The sequence below is a fragment of the Manduca sexta genome, chromosome 15 (genome assembly GCF_014839805.1).
Source record: "Manduca sexta isolate Smith_Timp_Sample1 chromosome 15, JHU_Msex_v1.0, whole genome shotgun sequence".
NCBI lineage: Eukaryota > Metazoa > Arthropoda > Insecta > Lepidoptera > Sphingidae > Manduca > Manduca sexta.
The window spans coordinates 10,152,454-10,174,003 of record NC_051129.1 but is presented as its reverse complement, the minus strand read 5'-3'; the positions used below and the strand labels follow the sequence as shown (position 1 = coordinate 10,174,003).

At 37.0% G+C, this 21,550-nt stretch overlaps 1 protein-coding gene across 9 annotated transcripts in view; it reads left to right on the top strand.

The window, feature by feature from the left end:
• LOC115446720 (tyrosine-protein phosphatase Lar) overlaps positions 1-21,550 on the top strand; it is a 401,337-nt gene that overhangs the window by 339,574 nt on the left and 40,213 nt on the right. For all 9 annotated transcript variants that reach the window (XR_005112401.1, XR_005112397.1, XR_005112400.1 and 6 more), the window contains exons 6-7: positions 4,339-4,533; positions 20,819-20,929. Coding sequence is in view for 4 of the 9 variants with exons in the window: in XM_037438902.1 (XP_037294799.1) it covers positions 4,339-4,533; positions 20,819-20,929 (306 nt within the window). In the remaining 5 variants the exon portion in view is untranslated. The remainder of the gene's footprint in view (positions 1-4,338; positions 4,534-20,818; positions 20,930-21,550) is intronic.

Genomic DNA, 21,550 nt, shown 5'->3' with positions numbered 1-21,550 from the left:
CAAAAAATATATTTTTAAGGTAATTAAAATGATAGTTGGAATTTATTTAAAAAACCACCGTCATTAGCACTCTCGATGCTCACACCTTGTCCCAAACACGTTACTAGAGCAGTGCGGTTGGCTGTACCTAACAAAAACAATCTACGATAATCGGATTGGTTGCGCGATAAAATCGGCCGCGCGCACTCGACTATGCCCCGCTTCTGTATACAGTACTCGTAGTATCTACCACAAGAACATCATATATCCCCAAACAATGTCATGCAGGTTTCCTTATTGTAGTGAATACAAACGTCATACTTAGATACATTCACCGTAGCGCTTGCCTAACTACTTCTACGCCCACTTTAATTCCACTGCACAACGCTTCAGAAACGGCTACGAGGCTACGCTGTAGCAATACCGTCGATCGCTACAGCAACTTGTCGGGCACTGTACTACGACAGAATTAATTTTTAAGAAAAATATTTTCTATGGTTAAATGAGCTATTTCACAAAATAACAATATAAATTACACCACGTTTATGACTTAGCGTTTGTTTTTAATACATTTTGTAACGAAAGAACAGAAAACAAACAAATGTAGTTTGTACACCGAGTCGGAAACCTTACCTTAGGCTTGAAAATTCTGACATTAAACTGAACACTGGGCACACGGCAGGAGTTAATTAATTACAATGTAGTCCCTTGTTAACCTGTCTGGGGGAAAGTAATTGATACGCCGTGTAATGTGCCGTGTAAGGATGGCCTTACGTCTTACTTGGAAAAAAAATGTTGAGAAATCTTCTGTAATATTGGCATTGTGACGTACATTAAATTATGTTCAAGATTCAATAAAGAGTTATAAGGATGACGCCACTGTCTTGGGGTTAGGCAGAATTACATTAGTGCGTCCACCGTTTGCAATGCTAATTTAGAACAGTTATATAAAGTGGGGTTGCGTCTATATATTAGATACAGACTCCTTAGCTGTGGAACTTGTGAGATTTTAAAATTAAAAAAATCGCATAGATTCTTTATTGTTCTACTTTGTGATTGAACGTAAAAGTTCGCAGGTGTCACGGCTCAAACACGGCTCCGCTTATACCTGCCACAATTGGATTTTAGAACCAGAAGCGGTGGTAAATATATTTCATACAAAAAGTCCTACCTAATTAAAACAATCCAATTATTTTTTTTATCGGGTATTTGTACCAGTCTCTTATATACGCATATAAAACAAACAATATTGTTTTCACCTATACGATTGTACAACTTTGTCACGAAATGAAATCAAAATTAACAAAAATTAACTTGGAATAGAGCAAAACGCAAAATGGCAGCCCTAAATAATTAAATTCGTAAAGAATTATGCTCATAAAATCGTTTTCACTCCACTCAACATTATGCAAATGGCGGCCGTGAGCATGTAACTTTGGCATATATTTAAATAATCACTATGGGTTCCATGTCGGAAATCATGTCTTTAACAAGTGTAACTTGGTCTGTTGCCTTAGCAGGGGCGGATTTGGGTGTGTGTGGGGGCGATGTCTCACAGGCGTAACATTTTTCAAGACTTACGTGAATTATATTAATTAAATACTTCTATCGTATAAATGACGTGTTAATTACTTTAATTGTATTTTTTAAAAAATAATAATATGACATTCCAAATTTGAAAAATAAAACTTTAAGATTTGTGTACATTGTGCGATATATTAAAACAAATCTCCACATACAAACAGTTTGAAACAAAACCAATCAATATCCATTATCCGGAACCGAACGAGCCAAAAGCGTCGCAACGATGCGCCGTGCGATAGCCTTACGACACCCGGTAGGCCCGTGAATTATGTTAGTATCTGCGCGGAACTTGTGTCGGCTCGGCATGGTAATTATAATTAATGTTCGCGGTAAGCGATAGTCTCCACGGGGTGGTGCATGAACGTAGTACATACTGATGATATTTAGTCTATTAATAGAGATGATTGGAGTTAGTGATTCAATGGTACGATTCTGCTGGATTTTGGTTTTAATTGTATTATCCGGTTCTAGAAGGCCGGCATGATTATTTCGACTGTCGAGGGTTAATCGACATTCTATCGGACCCCACTCCACTTACCACCAAGTGTAGTGGAGTCACTGTGCCATGCACGATAAAAAAAATAACGTTGACAAATACACGTAATTATCTTTACATAGCTAAACTATGTACGTGTTGCCAGTATTTAGAATACAAAACAAATAATAATTATGTATCTAAAAAGAAAATAGCTATTATTAGTATTTTGTTTATACTAAACAATTACAGCTGTAAGATCAAACATTATATTATACAAATATGTAACCTTTCCAAAACCCAACAGATCAGGCGACGATATTTAAAGAAGAAGAAAACATAACAATATAACGATGAGTAATAAACATTTACTGTACCGAATTATCCATACGCCCTGTTACTAAAATACTTGCTCGGTTATATGTAAAGCAGTATTTAATTTCAAATTCTAACGAACCTTCCTGTTTATCTTATTAATCGACCGAAATATTACCAGACAATGAGTTTCGTCCACGTTTTAAAGTTCACAAAGCAATCTTGCCAAATCTACTTCATTCCTATCTCTCGTGTACTCTTTCAGACGAGATTTTGAGCCAGGACCGTACTTGGCATTTATTTAATGGACATATATTTTTTGGATAGATTAATGTTAAATGCTGTGTATATTATTTAATTAGTAAGCCAGATTGACAGATTGATTGAAAATAAAATACCACGTTAAAAAAGTTACAAATGCTAAAGCTGTATTGTTTATTGAATCGATCGTTGTACTTTAGAGACGAGCTAGCCGTTCGCCTGATGGTAAGCCATACGACCGCCCATAATCAATAGAAACACCATCCGACATCTTGAATCACAAAGTATTATTTGGTATTTCACTGCGCTCGCCATTTTAGACAAGAGATGTTAAGTCTTATTATGTCCAGTAGTTACACTAGCTACGATGTCCATCAAACCGGAACACAACAGTAACTACACACTGCTGCCTCGTGGTAGAAATAGATATTGCGGTGAAACCTACCCAGGCGGATTCTCACATATGAGAGACCTACCACCAGTACACACAGTGTATTATTACTCGGATTTGAATTTGAGTCCCATATGAGGACGAGCTTACTCCTAACCCACTAACCCACCTTACATTACATTATAGACGCAACAATTTTAGTGCTATAGCTCCGGTTCTGCATAGATAAAGATGTCAGTGTGATGAGTTCACAATATATTATGTTGGGAACGCACTTTATTCGCCATAAAAGATTTATAGTTTCCACAACAAAATACCCCCCAGCAAAAATACCGAAATCCATCCCCGTTCAATAACCCGGAGGAATAATGTCAGAAGCTGTGAGTCTTGTAACTTAATCAAATTTCGTTCAGTCGGACCGCGGGGCGGGGCGCAATTTAATTTGGTGAATTAACATCTTCCCACTATTTGAAATTTTACAGCCGCCTTTGAGATTTGCGCGAATTATTGCTTTTTCCGATCCACCGACGCCTGGATTAGTCCGGTATATTTCGCCGGAATTAAATTAAACAAGATTACTTCTCTATTACGTTCCGTTATCCATTTTATAGACAATTGATTTATGGGGAATGTATTTTACGTGACTTTATTTTAATTTGTTATTCGAGAATTGTGTAAAATATGATACTAAATACGATATTTTAATTATAAATTGACTAAGGGCTGATTTTTCAATCATAAAAATATAATTCATAGGATAGATAGAAGTACGACATAGATGAATTAAAAATGACAGTTGTATGTATAAAGTTGTCAATTTCTCTCACTTTATACAGTCAATTTATAGTTTATTTGATGGATAAATTTTATCTGACGATTGCAAAATTTTGCCCCAAAACACAATTAAATGAAATCATACTCGATATGTCACAAATTAATCTTTCAACAGATCAATATATTATTTTTGTAGCATAAGTTACCTAGGCCCAGGCTTAAAACCAAAATAACTTCATTCCCTACTTTGCCATGAGTCGTAATAGTTTCTTAGCTTTCTATATTATGTGCTTATGATACCTCGGTGGACTTATTGTACTGCGCGTGCGGTACGACTGTCGCTCTGATGTCTCGTGTTCGAATCCCTGGTCGGGAAAAGCGATATTAATTTTTTCTGCTCAGTATCAGCCCGGATTCTGGAATTTGTGTCAAATTTGGCGATGACCATGAATACAAATGGCAGTTTGTCGGTGCGCTAGTTGCACCTCTGCATACCCTCTTGGAAATAAAGTATATAAATTCTCATGTACTCATATATATGTATTATTTTTTCCCACAGCTGACAAAGTGCCCCCCGGATTCCCGAACATCGCGCCGCCGCCCACGATGATGGTGGTGGAAGTTGGGCACACGGCCACACTGCCCTGCCAGGCGAGCGGGACTCCCTCGCCCAAGATCCGCTGGCTCTGGAACTCGCTGCCGCTGGATGTCGCTTCAAATCCCAGATACGCACTGCTCAACGACAAAATGCATGGTGAGTTTTATATTTTTATAAATTCTAGCTATGGCCCGCGTTTTTTCCGGTATAAAAAGCCTTAACATTTTTTCTAGAATGAAAAGTAGCATATAGCACTCATGACTAATATAGCTTCCTATAAGTGAGAGAAATTTCTAATTTGGTTCAGTAGTTCCAGAGATTAGGCCCTACAAATACACAGAGTTACAAACTTTTCCTCGTTATAACATTAGTACTTATAGATAGATCTAATGGCGATAGACTCGTCCGCTACATCATCGGATAGAACAAACATGGTGAAAAGTTGGTGTCATGGTTACACCTATAGCTACCCTTATGGGATAAAGGCGTGATATGTTTTTATTTTGTAAAAAGCAATGCATATTTTTATCACACGTTAACTACTTTATTTGAGGAAAGAAATATCGATAGGTATAATTCTTTATCCTTTTTGTTACAACATATTATGGTGGCTGCAGAATGTATAGTCAACTTCTATCTCGCTGATTTCTCAAGTTTACGCGAATGTTAGACATTTAAATTAAACTACTTTACGAATTTTATCGCGGTTTTAAGACTTTGCAGCCTTCATGCAGTCCCCCCCGTGACCATGAAGGCTGCAAAGTCTTCGGAACGTCGGGAGAAAAGTAAAATATTAAAACCGCAATAAAATTCTAGCTCTTCTCGTAAACTGTGGGCTACCACAACACCATCTCAATCCCAAATATATATTTTTTTCCTCATTTTATATTGCAAAAAAAAGCGAACTCCATTAATTTATGCAGCCATTATTAAAAAAAAACGCAATATTAAAGTTACATGTCCCCAATACCCATTTTTATATAATTTTTAAACGTATCGCTACCACGGACACTAGATCACGGCACGTAATCCGATTTGTGTTCAACTTGCATTTTTATGCCAACTACATTAAAACTATTTTTAGCTCGTTTAAAATATATTTTTTTTGTAACGATCGCGACAAAGTGACTGCACTGCACCTGATGGTAAACGTGAAGCCGTCCAGATAGAGTGTCGAATGGTAACACATGATTATCTATTGAAATTCCACTTAATGACTCATTGTTTGTTTTTATCTATTTATGTATTTAAGTATTTATTCTTATTTCTCTTTTGGCTATTATGTCAACTGAACTATGTACAAGTAAATTTATTTTTATAATTAAGTCTTGTGGTGGGCCTAATAACTGCGACACAGTTTATACTAATGCAGTTATTATGGTTACTATAGTCCAATATTGTATACTTGTTACTGTCCTAAATATTTTTTTTTATCTCATCCCATTTGACACTATCACATCAGCCTACTACGATGCTTCATTACGCAACTGCGAAAGGACCCAGGATTATAAAAAGGAGGGAACACGCGTCCGGGAAAGCTCTTCCAAAGCCTGAAAGGGCGGCAAATAAATATAGCACGTTAAATACAAAAGTGGCATTATACGAAATTTGACGGTATACAGTTAGAGCGACATTAATTGTCGCTGATGACTGGACACGAACTGGACTAGGGTGAGTTTATGTTTAAACGAACAAACACAAAACTTAAAAGTATGAAGAGACACTTGTGACGTCTAGTGATACCCCAAGTGACCTATTGCGATTTCAAATGTCGCTCTAACTCTACACCGTCAAAATTCGTATAATGCCACATTTTTTTCAACGTGCGATACGTTTTTTCTCAATATACAAGCGATTCACTTTCAAATTGAAAGTCCTTATTTTAATAATATAATATCACACACAAACAGACAACATACTACTAGCCCTTGATATTCTGTATTGTGTAATATGCTCAAAGTATGTCACAGCACAAAAGCCAGAGATAGTAAACAATTCAATAGTAATTATTGCATTAGTTGGAGGAAGTTGCGGATTATCAGTAGTTATAGACGATACCGCTAAGATCCCTGCCCAGAGTTCTCTACAATGTGATATTGACGTCTGGAAGTGGCACACGTAATTTTATTAATGAGAAATATTTATGAATGAACACAGGGAATTAACAAACTATTGCATTAGTTTCTTTAAATCCTGTCTAGTCTACCCCTTCCACCGCCAACCCCTCTCAAAACATCTGAATTCGAATCAAAACTAAGAACTAAACGAACGATCGCACCCCTAATTGCAAGGGTTTAGCCTAATAGAAATCTCGGAAAGTTTGACTACGAACAGATTAGCACAGAAATTATAATTAATAACAAATAATTAATAAATCTAAAAAGTAAAATATCACCCAAATATATCAGCTTTCCGTAATTTTGTAGAAGTATTCCAATCACAGTAAATGTAAACTCAAATAGAATTTCGAGTTTCATGCATTTACCCTGAAAATAAATTCATTTAATGATTTCTTATGTTTACGCGAATGTTAGACATTTTAATAAAACTATTTTCCGGATATTTTCGCGGTTTTTACATTATGTTTTTTCCCTACGTTTCGAAGACTTTCCAGTCTTCATGGTCATGGGACGAAATGAGGTGTCTCTTTATAATTTGTGAATATTTATAATTTCTTAAAAATATTTTAAACTGCTGTCACGTTTATTCAATGTTTAGTATGAATAATTTAATTATAATACTTACTACTTACTGTAATTACTTATATTAATACCATGCATTTTAAGTCAGTTTGAGAACCATGTTTTAATAAATAAGTAATTGGACTCACTTATGTCAATATGTACCAACCAACAATTTATTCAAGACTAAGTTATTAATATTTACCACGCAATTAATCTAAATGTGAGACTTTAGTGTTCTGCTGATATAAATATATCAAACAAGAAATTATCTGTGAAAACCAATCATTTTTTTTCATACATAAAAAATCCAGCTGTAACAAATAACAATGCACAAATGTTTAAAAAGTCAGTCCAATTAACATCGCCCAAACAAAACAAACTCCGTTCGACAACAATGCCGCATCCATAAACAGTGGATCTATGCGCTTGATGAGAAACTTAGTTTTTGCCCGTGATATTGGACCGCCGCTCGATAACTTAACGCAAACACAATAATATTGTTTCACGAACTTACGTGAATTGTATACACAAACGGGCATAATGTAATGTTAAACTTTAGATATTGTAGGTGAAAGTTACGCAAACGTATGTATAGTTAATTATGTTATTAATTAATATGTTGGGTGGGTTTTGTGAGCAAAGTTTGTGAGGTGTATGAAAAGAAGCTGTAGTTGTAAAAAAGTAATTAATTATGTAATGTATATGATTTAATGAAAAGGTAATCTTTATGCGAAAAATATTCTAGCTTTTAATGTTTGCGGCGTACTAAAGGCTATATTAATAAATTATACTCAAACTTGAGTAGGATCTCAAGTAGACATTTAATGTATTGAACTATTTAGTCAAGCTTAAGCAGTAATTTAGGAGCTTGGGCTCAGCTGAATCGGCGCTGTTGATTAAACAAAACTCAACTGTAAAAATCTGTCCTGCTGCGACTTGAGATATCACTTGAGATGCTGTTAATATCTGCTTATGAAATGGCGACAATCTTAACAAGCTGATGTTTGACAGCATCTCAACTGATATCGCCCTTGAGAGCAAATTTGAGTTGCATCTCTGATGACCCTAAACTTCATATCAACGCTCATAATTATCGGAGAATATGATATAAAAAATACTTTGCAACTATCAGATTGTTGCAATAAACGCTTCGTTTCGACTGTTGCGATTATAATTAAAGATATTTGATGTTAGTGTAATCCCAGAATAAAATTCGGATGTCAATGATCTCTTTCAATGTTTGAAACGATAATGAAATTAATCATTTTGTGTGTAATAAAAAGTTATTGTATTGTATTGCAATATAGCATAATTTACGCTACACACAAAAAGTAATCACTCTATTTTTCCACCGTTGAACAATTACATAAATTAAACATACGCTTACATGAAATAAAAAAGCAATCAACCTTTCCATGAAATATGATTATCAGAATGTTAAAAATAATTGCGCAGGTATGCACGGCGCGCCGGTGCCGCTCGAATGATATTAAAATAACCATTGTAAACTCATTTTTCATTAAGCATTACTTAGAACGCGTCGGTGCAACGCTTAACGTCAACCTGTAATTAAGTTTAATTAAGTAAAATATTCCTCATTATTAAAACCACCCCCGCGGAGACGAATTTAATTTGCAAAATCTTTGTGGAAAGTTTAAGTCGCGACTCGTGGCCTACTTCGGTTGTCCACGATGCGATAAGTCGACTGGAGCTTCGAATTGTTAATTATATCAAATGAGTGGCAAGACAGCGTTGGACACGCAACAGTTTTATATAATATATATGTCGGAGTGAAACTGTTTACTTGGTTATTTTTTTACATGACCGGTAAAGTTTCACCGGTCTATATTTATTTTCCAGACAGTTATTCAATTATTGAAACACTTCTTTACTTCAATAACAATTTACTGCATAGCAACACTAGCGGAATACACAATGTGTTCGATTCGAGCGTGAAACAAGACTGCTGAAGACTACTACAATACTGCTACAAGGCTGGTACAAGACTGAGCTCTCGTCGTTCGGCCGGTCCTTATATTGGCAACCGTCGACCTCCCTCCTTTTCTAATACTTCCTCGATGTAATAATAGATGGCGCCACTATCGCTCCGGAAATTCACCAGTGCTGCGGCGACATATAGTATAATAAATGCGATAGGACGCAAATATGTTTATTGGAAGTACGCACAGAAATGGCTGAACGGATTTGGATAAAATTCGGTACACATGAATAAATCATATTTATTCTACCTACTTTTGAACCATACTTTTATACAATTTTTTTGCCAAGTAGCAGTGCAAACGTAGCGTTGGACGTTCACCTACGGGTGGTAAAGGCGATAATGAAAATTTGGTTTTCGAGGTCGAAGTGCAAGACTTAAATCAGAATCACGTAAAATTAAAACCACTCTCATCGTATTATACTTTCTAATGAATTTTCCATTCAAAACACACAGCCGTAAACCGATAACGAAACAAATCAAAATCGTTATTGTTAAGCGTTAATTATATACATTTTAATAGCATTACGGAATCCGCAAGGTGGGAAAGTAATTGAAATTCGTTCGGCAAGGCTCGCGGGCGACTTTGCCCGGCCTCTTTATAATCTCATTAATTTTAATTTATTCCAACGGATTATTTATCGTTCGACGCGTCCGATGTTTCGGTGCTCCGCGACAATGGTGACATTTATTTATCTTTTTGACATCTTGAATGCTTTGTTTTGCCGTAATAGATTTTATTGTTTTGTAATTATTAGGTCTAAATTGTGTTTAAGATTTCTAATATTTTTCTACGAATAAACTGATTGGGGTAAATTGCTTGCGTAATTGAAAGCACAAAAGTGGATGTACGGAGCGACATAGTCGTGAAATAACGACCGAGCTTCTTAAATAATGATTAAAAAAAAGCACTTTGAGTGCTTCCAAACAGCACTGGCCAGAACCAATTTAGAAAGCACCGACTTTCATTGTCCCACGGCTGATACCTTGAGATGTCATATTATTTTAATATATCTGATAATGTTGAGCTTTTCGCACGTCTGTATCCGTTGTGTATTTATAAAATTAAAGGATTTTTTATCGCCTGTTATAAGCCTCGAAGGCCATATTTCCCCGGTCTACTTCATAGTTCCAATTCGCTACTACTAAATCAACAAACCGATTCAATCATAACATTTTATAAATTTATTTAACAAATTGCGCAGACACAACCCATAAATAAATTTAACAAATTTCACAGATAGTAATAAATCTATTTAACAAAATTCATAAATACAATTTCACTACGAATCGCGTTAGTGGCAACGCTCCCGCTCCGATTTATCAAACGCTCTAAACGTTTTCAATTAATCATTCACAAACGTCAATGCGCGGCTTTTGCACGTTGCTGATAATCCCGGCTATGACACGGGATCTGCTAACTAAACTGTTGGACAGGCGCGGACTTAGTCCGCTCTCGAGGGGGGTAATTAGCCCCCCCGATGTTCGCGTAGGAGTTGTGACCAACGAGTAATTGATATTTAATAATCGTGGGAAGGTTCGATTGAGTGTGTATTCAGCTTAATTACTTCGTTGTCAATTTATAATAACGTCAATGCGGACAATACTCAATAAAATATTCACTGATTTGACATAAAAGAAAACTTGTACTCTTTGTGACGCGGTATCGTCATTAGTTACTGACTAATGCCCGCGTAACTTAGGTATTCTGGAGCTTTTCCGCTAAAATAATAATTGTATAGTATTGTTTATCTATGACTAGCTTTTGCCCGCGGCTCCGCCCGCGTTATAAAGTTTTTCGGGCTAAAGTTTTCCTATATAAAAGTCACGCTATATATTTTCCCGGGAGCCTATGATCTTCCCAGGGTCTCAAACTGTCTCCATACCAAATTTCATCTTAATACGTTGGGTAGTTTTTGAGTTTAATACGTTCAGGCAGACAGATGCAACTTTCTTTTATAATATATTTTTGTAGAACTTTTTAAGAGGAACAATCCCGTCATACATCATTGTTGCATAACTTTAACCGTTTACGTAGCGCACGCAACGGAAGCTCTCAAAACTAATAAATTTTCCCCGTCTTTGCAAAATGTTTCATTACTGCTCCGCTCCTATTGGTAATAGCGTGATGATATATAGCCTATAGCACTCCACAAACAAAGGGCTATTCACCACAAAAAGAATTTTTGTGTTCAAACCGGTAGTTCCTGAGATTAGCCATTACTGCTCCGCTCCTATTGGTCATAGCGTGATGATATATAACCTATAGCACTCCAGGAACAAAGGGCTATCCAACACAAAAATAATTTTTCAGTTTGACCTGGTAGTTCCTGAGATCAGCCATTACTGCTTCGCTCCTATTAGGTATAGCGTCATGATATATAACCTATAGCACTCCAGGAACAAAGGGCTATCCAACACAAAAATAATTTTTCAGTTTGGCCCGGTAGTTCCTGAGATTAGCCATTACTGCTCCGCTCCTATTGGACATAGCGTGATGATATATAGCCTATAGCACTCCACGAACACAGGGCTATCCAACACAAAAAGAATTTTTCAGTTTGACCCTGTAGTTCCTGAGATTAGCGCGTTCAAACAAACAAACAAACAAACTCTTCAGCTTTATATAATAGTATAGAAGTGTAGATTATTTAATCTCCCCACATGACATTTCCAATACGCACCATTTTCTGAGCAGTACATTGACATATCGATAAACACCAAACGCGCTATGTACACATGCATTATCACCTCTGTGCCTTACATTATATGTGGATGAAATAGAGAGGAAGCCCAGCGATTCAGTTTAACGATAAATGGCAACTATACCCCTAATGGAGAACTGACATGTATTTTAAATATCTTATGACCAATGCTAATTTTATAATTAGCATGTGTTGTTAGGTAACACTCACAACGTTCTATGTAGTTTGAGAGTAGTGCTTTTACTGTTTATGAGCGGTCGTATGGCGATACGACCGCCCATAAACAGTAGGCGTACCATCAAGCGAACGGCAAGCTCTTATCGCCATTAAAACATCTACAGTATAGACTTTACATTTATACAAAGCAAACAAATACTATTGCTACCGCAAGAACCAGTACGACAGCCAATAAATACATAATAAACCAGTTATAATTGAACGAATTCCACGGACGAATCTAATTCCGGCGATGTAATCAAGTTACAAGTCGATCTCACGGAATGCCATCGGCATAGACGGGGACAAATCGTCGCGAATCACCGACAACCGGCGAATATTGAACCTATAAAATATAAACTAAGCCAACGAAAGAGATTCCCTCTATTTCGCTCTCGAACACATAAAATTTTCCCGAGCTAGAGCGTAGATTGTTTAGCTTTATTGAACGTTAAATTTTCTCATCCGTTTTATTGGCAAATAATCTTTTTAATATAACAGTGAAGGTTTTAATTACGCTAACAAAGACGGTTATGATCCTTTAGCGCAGTAAAATTAACTGCGCAAGTTACCTGCCGGCTATACCTTATGACGTACAAGGAATCGCAGTTGGCTGGATGATTTGTTGTCATTTTAATTTATATAGTAATATATTCATGCATTGATTTTATGTGTAGGTGTTAGTTTACAAGGAAGTTTTTGGATTGTTATTTGATGATATTATTTACATAGCAGTACCTAATTTAATAATATATTTCGATATAAAATGATTTTAGACTACTTATATACACATTAATTTCTTAAAACAAATAATTATGTTACCATTTATAGTTGGTTATATAATAATAAATCACTATTTATCCTGGTCACGCCATGACTTGAGAACGACTTAACCGATTTCATTCGTCTTTTTTTTTAAATACTATAAATGCTACTTTAATTGGTTCTTACGGAAATAAAAATTAAGAAATTTGGAAAATTTCGGAAAACTTAACGACTATTTTCACGTTTGACGAATGCAAATTTAACAGACAATTTTTATATTTATATTAGATAAATATAATGTAATAAAAAATACAATCCTTCTTTACGTGTGTATATCACTAAAACTCCTGAAAACCATTAGACCTATTTTGATGATTTTTGTGCTTTTGGATAAGATTCATCCAATTGGACAAGCTAGGTGGCGCTGTGTGTACCGCTCAGTTACGGTAGTATAACGTCCATCAGGGCCGCTAGTCCATATCATAAAAGAAAACTCAAAATATTCCAATATAAATTTATATAAATTTGATAAAGCTACACGAGTGTTATACAAACGCGAAATGATAGTATCAAAAGGCATCGTTTATACCGCGGCAGCCACCGAAAAATATGCTGTTACTAAATGTGGAAATTATAATAATGTTCAAAATATGGAAATACCGCGGCGTACGGAGAAACTGAACGATATTAAACATAAAGATCGTAGTGGGCGCGAGCGATATTAATAAAAAACCAATTTAGTTGTCTCCCAACAGTTTGTTTCGACAATAAGTTGCGCGTCGCACCGGCCGGCGTGTTTACAAAAATACTTGGTATTGTAATTGGATTTGTTGCTTCCGACTTATAAATAGGTTGCAGTTTAACCTGTGCTTATTGTGTAACACAATAATCTACGTTAGTACGTTCAGCAGTTTTGAATGGATATCAGTAGCGAAGGATGAAATTCTCCGAAAGGGAACCCGATACAACATATATACTTCTATGTATGAATGCGGTCTGTCAATCGTTCTAATGATAATTAGATTTTACATAAATTAGGAAAAGGAAGGCGGCAAGAATTGGGTTATATGTACCAGTATCTGGTGAAGTCACTTTTTCTAGTAACGCATGATGTCTTACGATTCGTACATTCGTATTGAGATGTTGTGGTACGTGACAAATAAGATATTTCAAATATAAATGTACTAAATCAAGCGGTTTGCCATCCTCCTCATTTCCAATGGTAAGCTTCAAGGAAGAATATATCATTGAGACTTCAATATTTAGAACATCACAAAGCCCCCGAATATTTTGAAGCCGTACGATGTCAAGTACCAAATTCCGCGGAAAAAGTTGCCGCATACGGAATCATTGTTTAACACCCTTTCTAGCGTCATTATCTCTTTGATCCCCTCTCGGAGTACGCACACCTCCCCCCTGCTCCTCGCGCCTCTCACACGCCCCTGTGACGCCCTTAAAGGACCCAGATACACGGCATGATTGCGACCCACCAGCCGAGATTACGTTTCATTTACATACAAATGCCTGGGACCTTCCAACTTTGAATGGGACGCTATGGTTGACTGTTGTTCTAGCAAAAAGCGTGGCTTAATTCGAACAACAATAATGGCGGTCGGGGTATATTAAGGTGATTTTGTCGCTTGTCTGTCTCGACGTACGTCTGGTGCTTCTAGTTATACGTATTTTTGTCTATTAGGATGTGTTTTTTTATACGAACACAGCAAAGTGACCCCACTGGACCTAATCGTAAGTGAAATAGGGTCCAATGGATTGACGACTAACGAGAGATGATTACTCGTCGACAGTCGACACAGTAATGCCGGCCTGTTGTAACCGGATATACACAGGCTCATCCCGGAACGCGACACACGTACGTGGGCGACTATGGCGGGTTTTAACACATTGTGTACGGTTACCTGGTGTTTTGGGCGTATTGTATTTTGGAATCGAATTAGGTTATTGTACACAATACATTTATGTGACGAATAGTCACACGTGATGCGATTATATTACATAATGTAATATAACGTACAATAACTAAATTAGGAGCAAATGAACATTCAATTATGAATTAAGCATTTGTTGTTTTTGTTAATATCTACTCATATTATGTATTATTTTGTTTATGAATACTTATGTTTCTTTTCTTTTTTGATTTGAGTATTAACTTACGGCAATTTGTTGTTCCCTTTATAATAAACCGTAGGTAATGTTGTGGGCCGTACATTTATGTAAATGTTCAATTGAACTTGGGGACACAGGGGATAAGGGGCAATGATATTTATCACATCATATTATATCTAAAAAAAAGAGTAAATTATTTAAAAAATCATTAAAATCTCACGACGTGCCACGCGGCTGTCTTCACGTTTCCTCAAAACTTGCGTACCGTATCGGGCAGATGCACGCCCGTAGAAACTAGAAATCCACTTTATTGTTGCAACTTTGCCGACCGTACAATATACGAGATTACTCTGTATGCACATGTGCAAATCTCTTTACGGTACACACTCGGCCGCGGACGTCTTACAACGTCGCGTCGTCGTGAAATATGCGTTTCCGAGTTTCTGAACGTTAAGTTAATACGTCAGCGGTTGAAGTTTTCTGTTAATCTTGTGTTGTTTGTGTTTGAACGTCGCGGCGCGTTCGTAACTTTCTGTTTTGTGCGATGGGATTTGTTGGCGTGCTTCACTTTTGGACTATTTCTGAACTTTTCACTACAAACTATTTAAAGAAATTATTGCTTCCATATTTACCAACAAGTGTTTGACTAAGAGATTGGTTTATATTTGTTCAAAATTTTATCTTTTATAGTTTTATTCACGCGTTGAATGCAGTATGATTTGAGCTAGGATCAAATATGTTCTTCCACTAAAAAGTTTATACTATCGTTTGGAACCCTGACAAGGTTCAATCCCTATCATACCAGATATGTCCGTTCTTCGGAGAGCACATATAGCCGTATGTACCAGTTGATATCAATTTCTTGAGCCGCTTGCCATCGAGCGACAGATACGATGAAGCAAATTACTTCGTAAGTGACGCGTTAACGTCTAGAACTGTGGTTATTTTGAATTTTTACAAATAGCGGGGTTATTGAAATGGTAGACTGCCGGCCATCTCAATGACCGCAAATCAGATAAAGCTAATTCCTTACAACAGTATACTCTGATCATGGCAGGTAGGTTATTCTCACAAAGCAGACGTTTAGGTTGTAACGAAGATATACGTAACAAAAATACACCACACTTGATACGTTTACGCGTTTCCAAGAACCAGGGTCTTGTCACAATCACAGACAGACAATAAACTAATCCTATAGGGGTTCCTTTAGAGGTACGGATCCCTAAAACGACAATCTCTAGACTGTACCATTATTTGAAATGAATAGTCTTAACGAGCCATTAATTAACAGCGCAAGATGATCTCATAAGTGTCGCGCGCGGATATGATCACCTCATATCGTTTAATCAACGTCTGCTGGGCGGTAAACTAAACCATTGCCGTCCTAAGAGCCAGATTAAACGAACCTCGCGATAAAGCTTATTTGGCCATCGCAGCATGACCCGTGGAAATCACTATCAACTGTCCAGATGCAATGTAGAGGACGGCATCGCACGGGTCAAGTGTAGGTGGTGGTTGTGTAACACCAGTCGACCCCGCCATTCCGTCGGACATTTATGAATGGCGCTTATTTTTCTTTTAATTACGTGTCCACCCCTCCCCGATCTCCCCTCGCGGCGTCGACGCGCTTTGTCGTCACTATGTGGGCTATCTATCGCTTTGGCTATTTTATGGGCGGCAGGCGGCAAATGGAATTTCGTCGGCGGGTCGCGTCGTTACCTACAGGACATAGCGGTTGTTGATTAAGATTAATTTAAACATTGGAAATGATGTAAAAAAAAATAGTTTAGTTACCAACAAAGGTTTCGTAAAAATAAATTATACCAAACATGCAATTAATACGCGAATATTAAAGGCAATATAATTACAATTTTCATATTGTTATATTTAATTTTTCAAGAAACTACTAACACGAAGCGACGGTTTCCTTCGCAACGAATCGAATCTAAAATTCAAATTTAAACCCTTAAAGGTGTTACTCTAATTTGCGCAGTACGAACATAGCGGTTGTTAAATATAAAAATAATACGGTGTAGAAAGCCGACAGGCATGTAGTGGCGCATTAAGACCACGGTCACGTCACCTACACGGCGCCTATAAACTGAGCCTAGGTAATCCAGGGGCGTATTCACAAGCTCAGGTTAAAGTCCATGAACGTACGCAGAAAATCTTGTTGTTTCGAAGAAATTTGGGGTTAGTGAGTACTGGGTTTTATTTACTGCACAGCTCGCCTAGATCTTGAACCTAAATAATTAAGTCAAAATAAAATTTGCTTTTCTTAGTCAGGGACGATGCTTTTTTGTGAAAGACTTTTTATCCATTCAATTGCTCCAAAAATTACCCTCTACTAACACACACAATTTACCTGGAAATATTCACTGATGATTGGTTTCTCATATGTGAGAGTGCGCCTGGGTAGTTCCACCGCAATGTCTATTTCTGCCGCCAAGCAGCAATGTGTAGTCACTGTTGTGTTTCGTTTTGAAAAACCTTGTAGCCAATATAACTACTGGACATAATAAGAGTTAACATCTCATGTCTCAGAGTGGCGAGCGAACTGGAATACCAAACAATATTTTGTAATTTAAGGTGTTGGATGGTATTTTACTGTTCATGAGCGTGCGTATCACTTAGCATTAGGCGAACGGCAACCTCGTCTCATCATTTAAAGCAATAAAAACCTGTTTATACATTTATTGCGGATTGCACTTTTGATACCTTAGTTCCTATTCATGCTCGCACACACAAGACCTTTAAAAAATGAAATTACACAACTTCAACTTAACACTACTACTTATCCATTGTCACATTAGTCCAGGTGTTAAACAATACCCAAATACGGCCCAGAGGTAAGCCGACCCCGGCCTATTCGCAGTCCAGGCGACGGGTATTATTTCAAATCTGCCGTGAGTTGGGTAAAACTTGCCGCCGCAGCGAGCTCCATAGAATTTCAAGTATGTCAAAATCCTAGTGATTTATACAAACGGCCGGTGAATTTATTTTTGTTACCGTCTCTATTCTGACTTTGTCTGCAGGTAAAAAGGGGGGGGGCTGGAAAGCCGAGGGGTGGGGTGAAACAAAGGCTCTCGTATTGGCTAACAAACTCTTAATTGACAGACGGATTGACGGTCCATAATGCATGAATTGAAGTTTCGTTAGCGAAATATCCTCGTGGCTGGCGATATTGTCTTGGTAATATGTTTGGACGACATCACAAGCTGTGGTAAAGGTCTTTTTCGATTTACACAAGATTATTTCTCGAAATATATGTACGTAACGATTTAAAAACGTACGTACGTAGGTTATTACGATTTTTTGGCTCATCTGTTTTTTTTATTGTCTTATAAATTCCTTCTATATATTATTTGATAGAACGAATGTCTTCAATCAAGCAAAAAAAAGGCAGACGACACTAAAAACTTCGTAACAATATTGCGTTAAAACGAAAAGACGCGCTGTAGTCAATTTTACTTACAAAATAAACGGGATAGGTACAATCAAAATAAAATTCTTGTCAGACCACAACGATTTTTTTTCGAAACCTTGAATTTTTAGTTAATTATACTTCATTTCCATAATCTGCTTACTTAATATTCTATGCAAGTAAAGCGAAAATTAAGTAAAAAGAGGATAACGAGGCTGTACAGCTTTTTATAGTTCTAGACAAAATTGTACCCAAAACGGCGATCATGGATGCTAGAAAAACTTACTTAAATTTTTATTATACTATAAAAGATAAACATTAGCGTTGAAAAAAGTAGCAGCTAAAATAAAGCGTGAACTAGAGACCCATTGATCTACAAGTTGAAAATGTTAGCCCAAAGTAAAATAATAAACACAACTATTACGAGTAGGTGTCTTTTACCGTGGCAAAACTAAGATTATTTGAAATGATTCGAAATTTAAAAGAGATCCTTTGACATCCGTTATAAATAATATACAAAATTTTAGAAAAAAAAATATTTAAGCCGCAATCCAGTCGAAACTTTTAGTTACAAGCGAGTGATCCCCAACTAATATAAAAAGCACTAGCCGTAATCCGAAATGGCAGTCTCCGTTCTGACGCAGGACCTTCGTCATAGTTCCGCCCAATCGTCGGCTGTCACAAAATCCCCAGATCCCTCCACGTACGGCCGCCATTTTTATTTGATTACCCCGAACTCGGGGGCTTTGCTAGTTCTGCCGGCTAACGTGGGAATGACAGCCGCTGTTATGATTTCCCTTCTTTCGTCAAGTCAGGATTGTCTCTAAACACTTTCTAATTTTAATGTATAATCCGACGTTAAATGACTATCAGGCACATTTTTTCGTGTTCAATCGGTTTCATATTGCATAGAATTCTTCGTATCGTTTTCGAAGACTATCTTGAATCTATTTAAACTTTGAATTTCTTTAAGTTCAAAACAAAAATACTTCATGCTCAGTTACACCGCATTTCAAAACAGAACAACTGCCAAACAAACTTCACCTAAAAACATGGACTATCAAACGGGAATAAATAAAGAGAAGAAAATTTCAAGGAACAGAACGATCACCGCGCCCAATTGACTTTCGTTTGGACAGTGTCCACTCAATTTTGTACGTACGTACCGCCGCGCCTATTCCAATTACTGTGTACTTGCAGCGTGAAGTTGGCCCGGCACGTTGTACGCTAACAACGTTTTCTTTGTGAGTCGACCGGTTCGCTTTCGACGTTGTTCTTTTCACGACCATCGCCTAACTACGACCAGTCTGGTATCTCGTTGTTAGGGTTGCCAATTGATCAAAATTTATGCATATTTAGTCGAAATGAAATGTAGTATATGTATTCGAATAAGGCGAGACTACACTTCCGAATTAATATTAGAAATAAATAAAACGTTTTAGTTTGTAGAAGGTAAATCATCGTTAGAAGTTTCTGAATTGATTATAATTGAGATACCCCTTTCTCTTAATAATGTAGACTATATTTTACGTAATTTCTTTAAATCCTCGAACTTCGCTGGAGTTACTAAAATGACTAATAAAATATGTTTAGAAAGAAAAAATATAGGTTCTAAGTGCCAGAATTTTTAATAAGATAAATTTTAATGGAGATCTATGTTCTGAATTATTTATTTTTTTGAAAAAGATTGTTGAACAAAACTATTCTACACGGCTGCGCAAGATCAGTGCTAGAATTGTTTTTGTCCATATATGATACACCGTTCAAAAAAAACGTTTCGCAAAATTTGACCGGCATAAAGTTAACACGACATTCACATCGACCCGACACTACTGAAGCAATAACTTCGTAGCCTCTCAAAGCTTACTGTAACAATTTTAAAAGTTGCCAACCCTCGCGGTCGCAACTCGCACTTTTTCGACGGTCGCATCGAGCCGCGCGGTTTCCCGTGCCGACATGTGGATGAACACGTTACAAAGGACGAATCTGGTTTTTGCAATGCTCGTGAAAATAAAAACTGGCAACGTTCGTAATTAGTTTTCTTATAAACATTGAAACTGTTAATTAACTGTGCGATATAGTGTGTATATTATTTGTAAGGTTTCATAACACACAATCTCAGGCCTTTTATACCCGAAGAGGTAGACTTTGACGTCACTTGTGCAACCACTTTGTCACCGTGTATTCCGTCCCATGATGTGATGGGGAGAGCCTAGGGCCACATCGGGCACAAATTCCAGACACCGGGCTAATAAAAAAAAACAACATCACTAAATAATTCTTAAACAATAATTTTCGTTAAATAATCACGAATGTACAAACAAATCCACATTTTTATCACCGCATAAACCGTTGGCTTAAGTAAGGAAAATTACCTTACTAAACAAACTATACAGCCGACGAAATGAATCCTCAGACAAACGCATTCAGGATTACCGTTCCGCCGATTAATTTTCATTAGGCCGAAGTTAAGAATAATGCTAGCACACTCGGTCGGTTAATAACATGTTCTGTCTCTTTCTAGGCACGTTGCAAATAGTCAAGAGCGAAGAGGAAGACAACGGCAAGTTCGAATGTGTTGCGGAAAACTCTATCGGCACGGAATTCTCCAAACCGACCGTGCTGTATGTAAAAGGTGAGTGCTTTGAACTATTTAATATGAATGAATTATAATGACAGTAGAAACCTGTTATAGAGACATCATTTTTAACATTTAAATGGCAAGGATCTGAGAAATACATGTAGTAAAAAGTGTTTCGTTTATAACGATTATTTGTTATAGCGTCTAGATTAGGTGGTCTCTTCAATGACGCTCTCACTATTTTCCATCGATGGCAGTCATGTTTATTACAACTAAGGCAGATTAACTTTCAGAGAGATGACGTGATGGTAAACTGCATTCTCAATTTCATAGTCGGATTGTGCATAATTATCAAGGCTGATCAGCACAAAATTAGCACCTTGCATCGCACGATCTATCGATAATCGTAATACAAGACTAACCACTTTTTTCTGGTGGTAGGATATATAATATTTTATATCCGCCCGAATAGCGACCACTGTACACAAGGTGTTAAAACTCGCCGTAGTGGCCCACGTAGTGAGTCGCGTTCCGAAATCAGCCTGTGTAGTGTGTATATCCGATTCCAATAGACCGGCATAATTGCATTGACTGCCGAGGGATAACCATCTCACATAAGTCGATATTCTATCGGACCGCACTCCACTTACCATCAGATGCAGTGCGATCAATTTG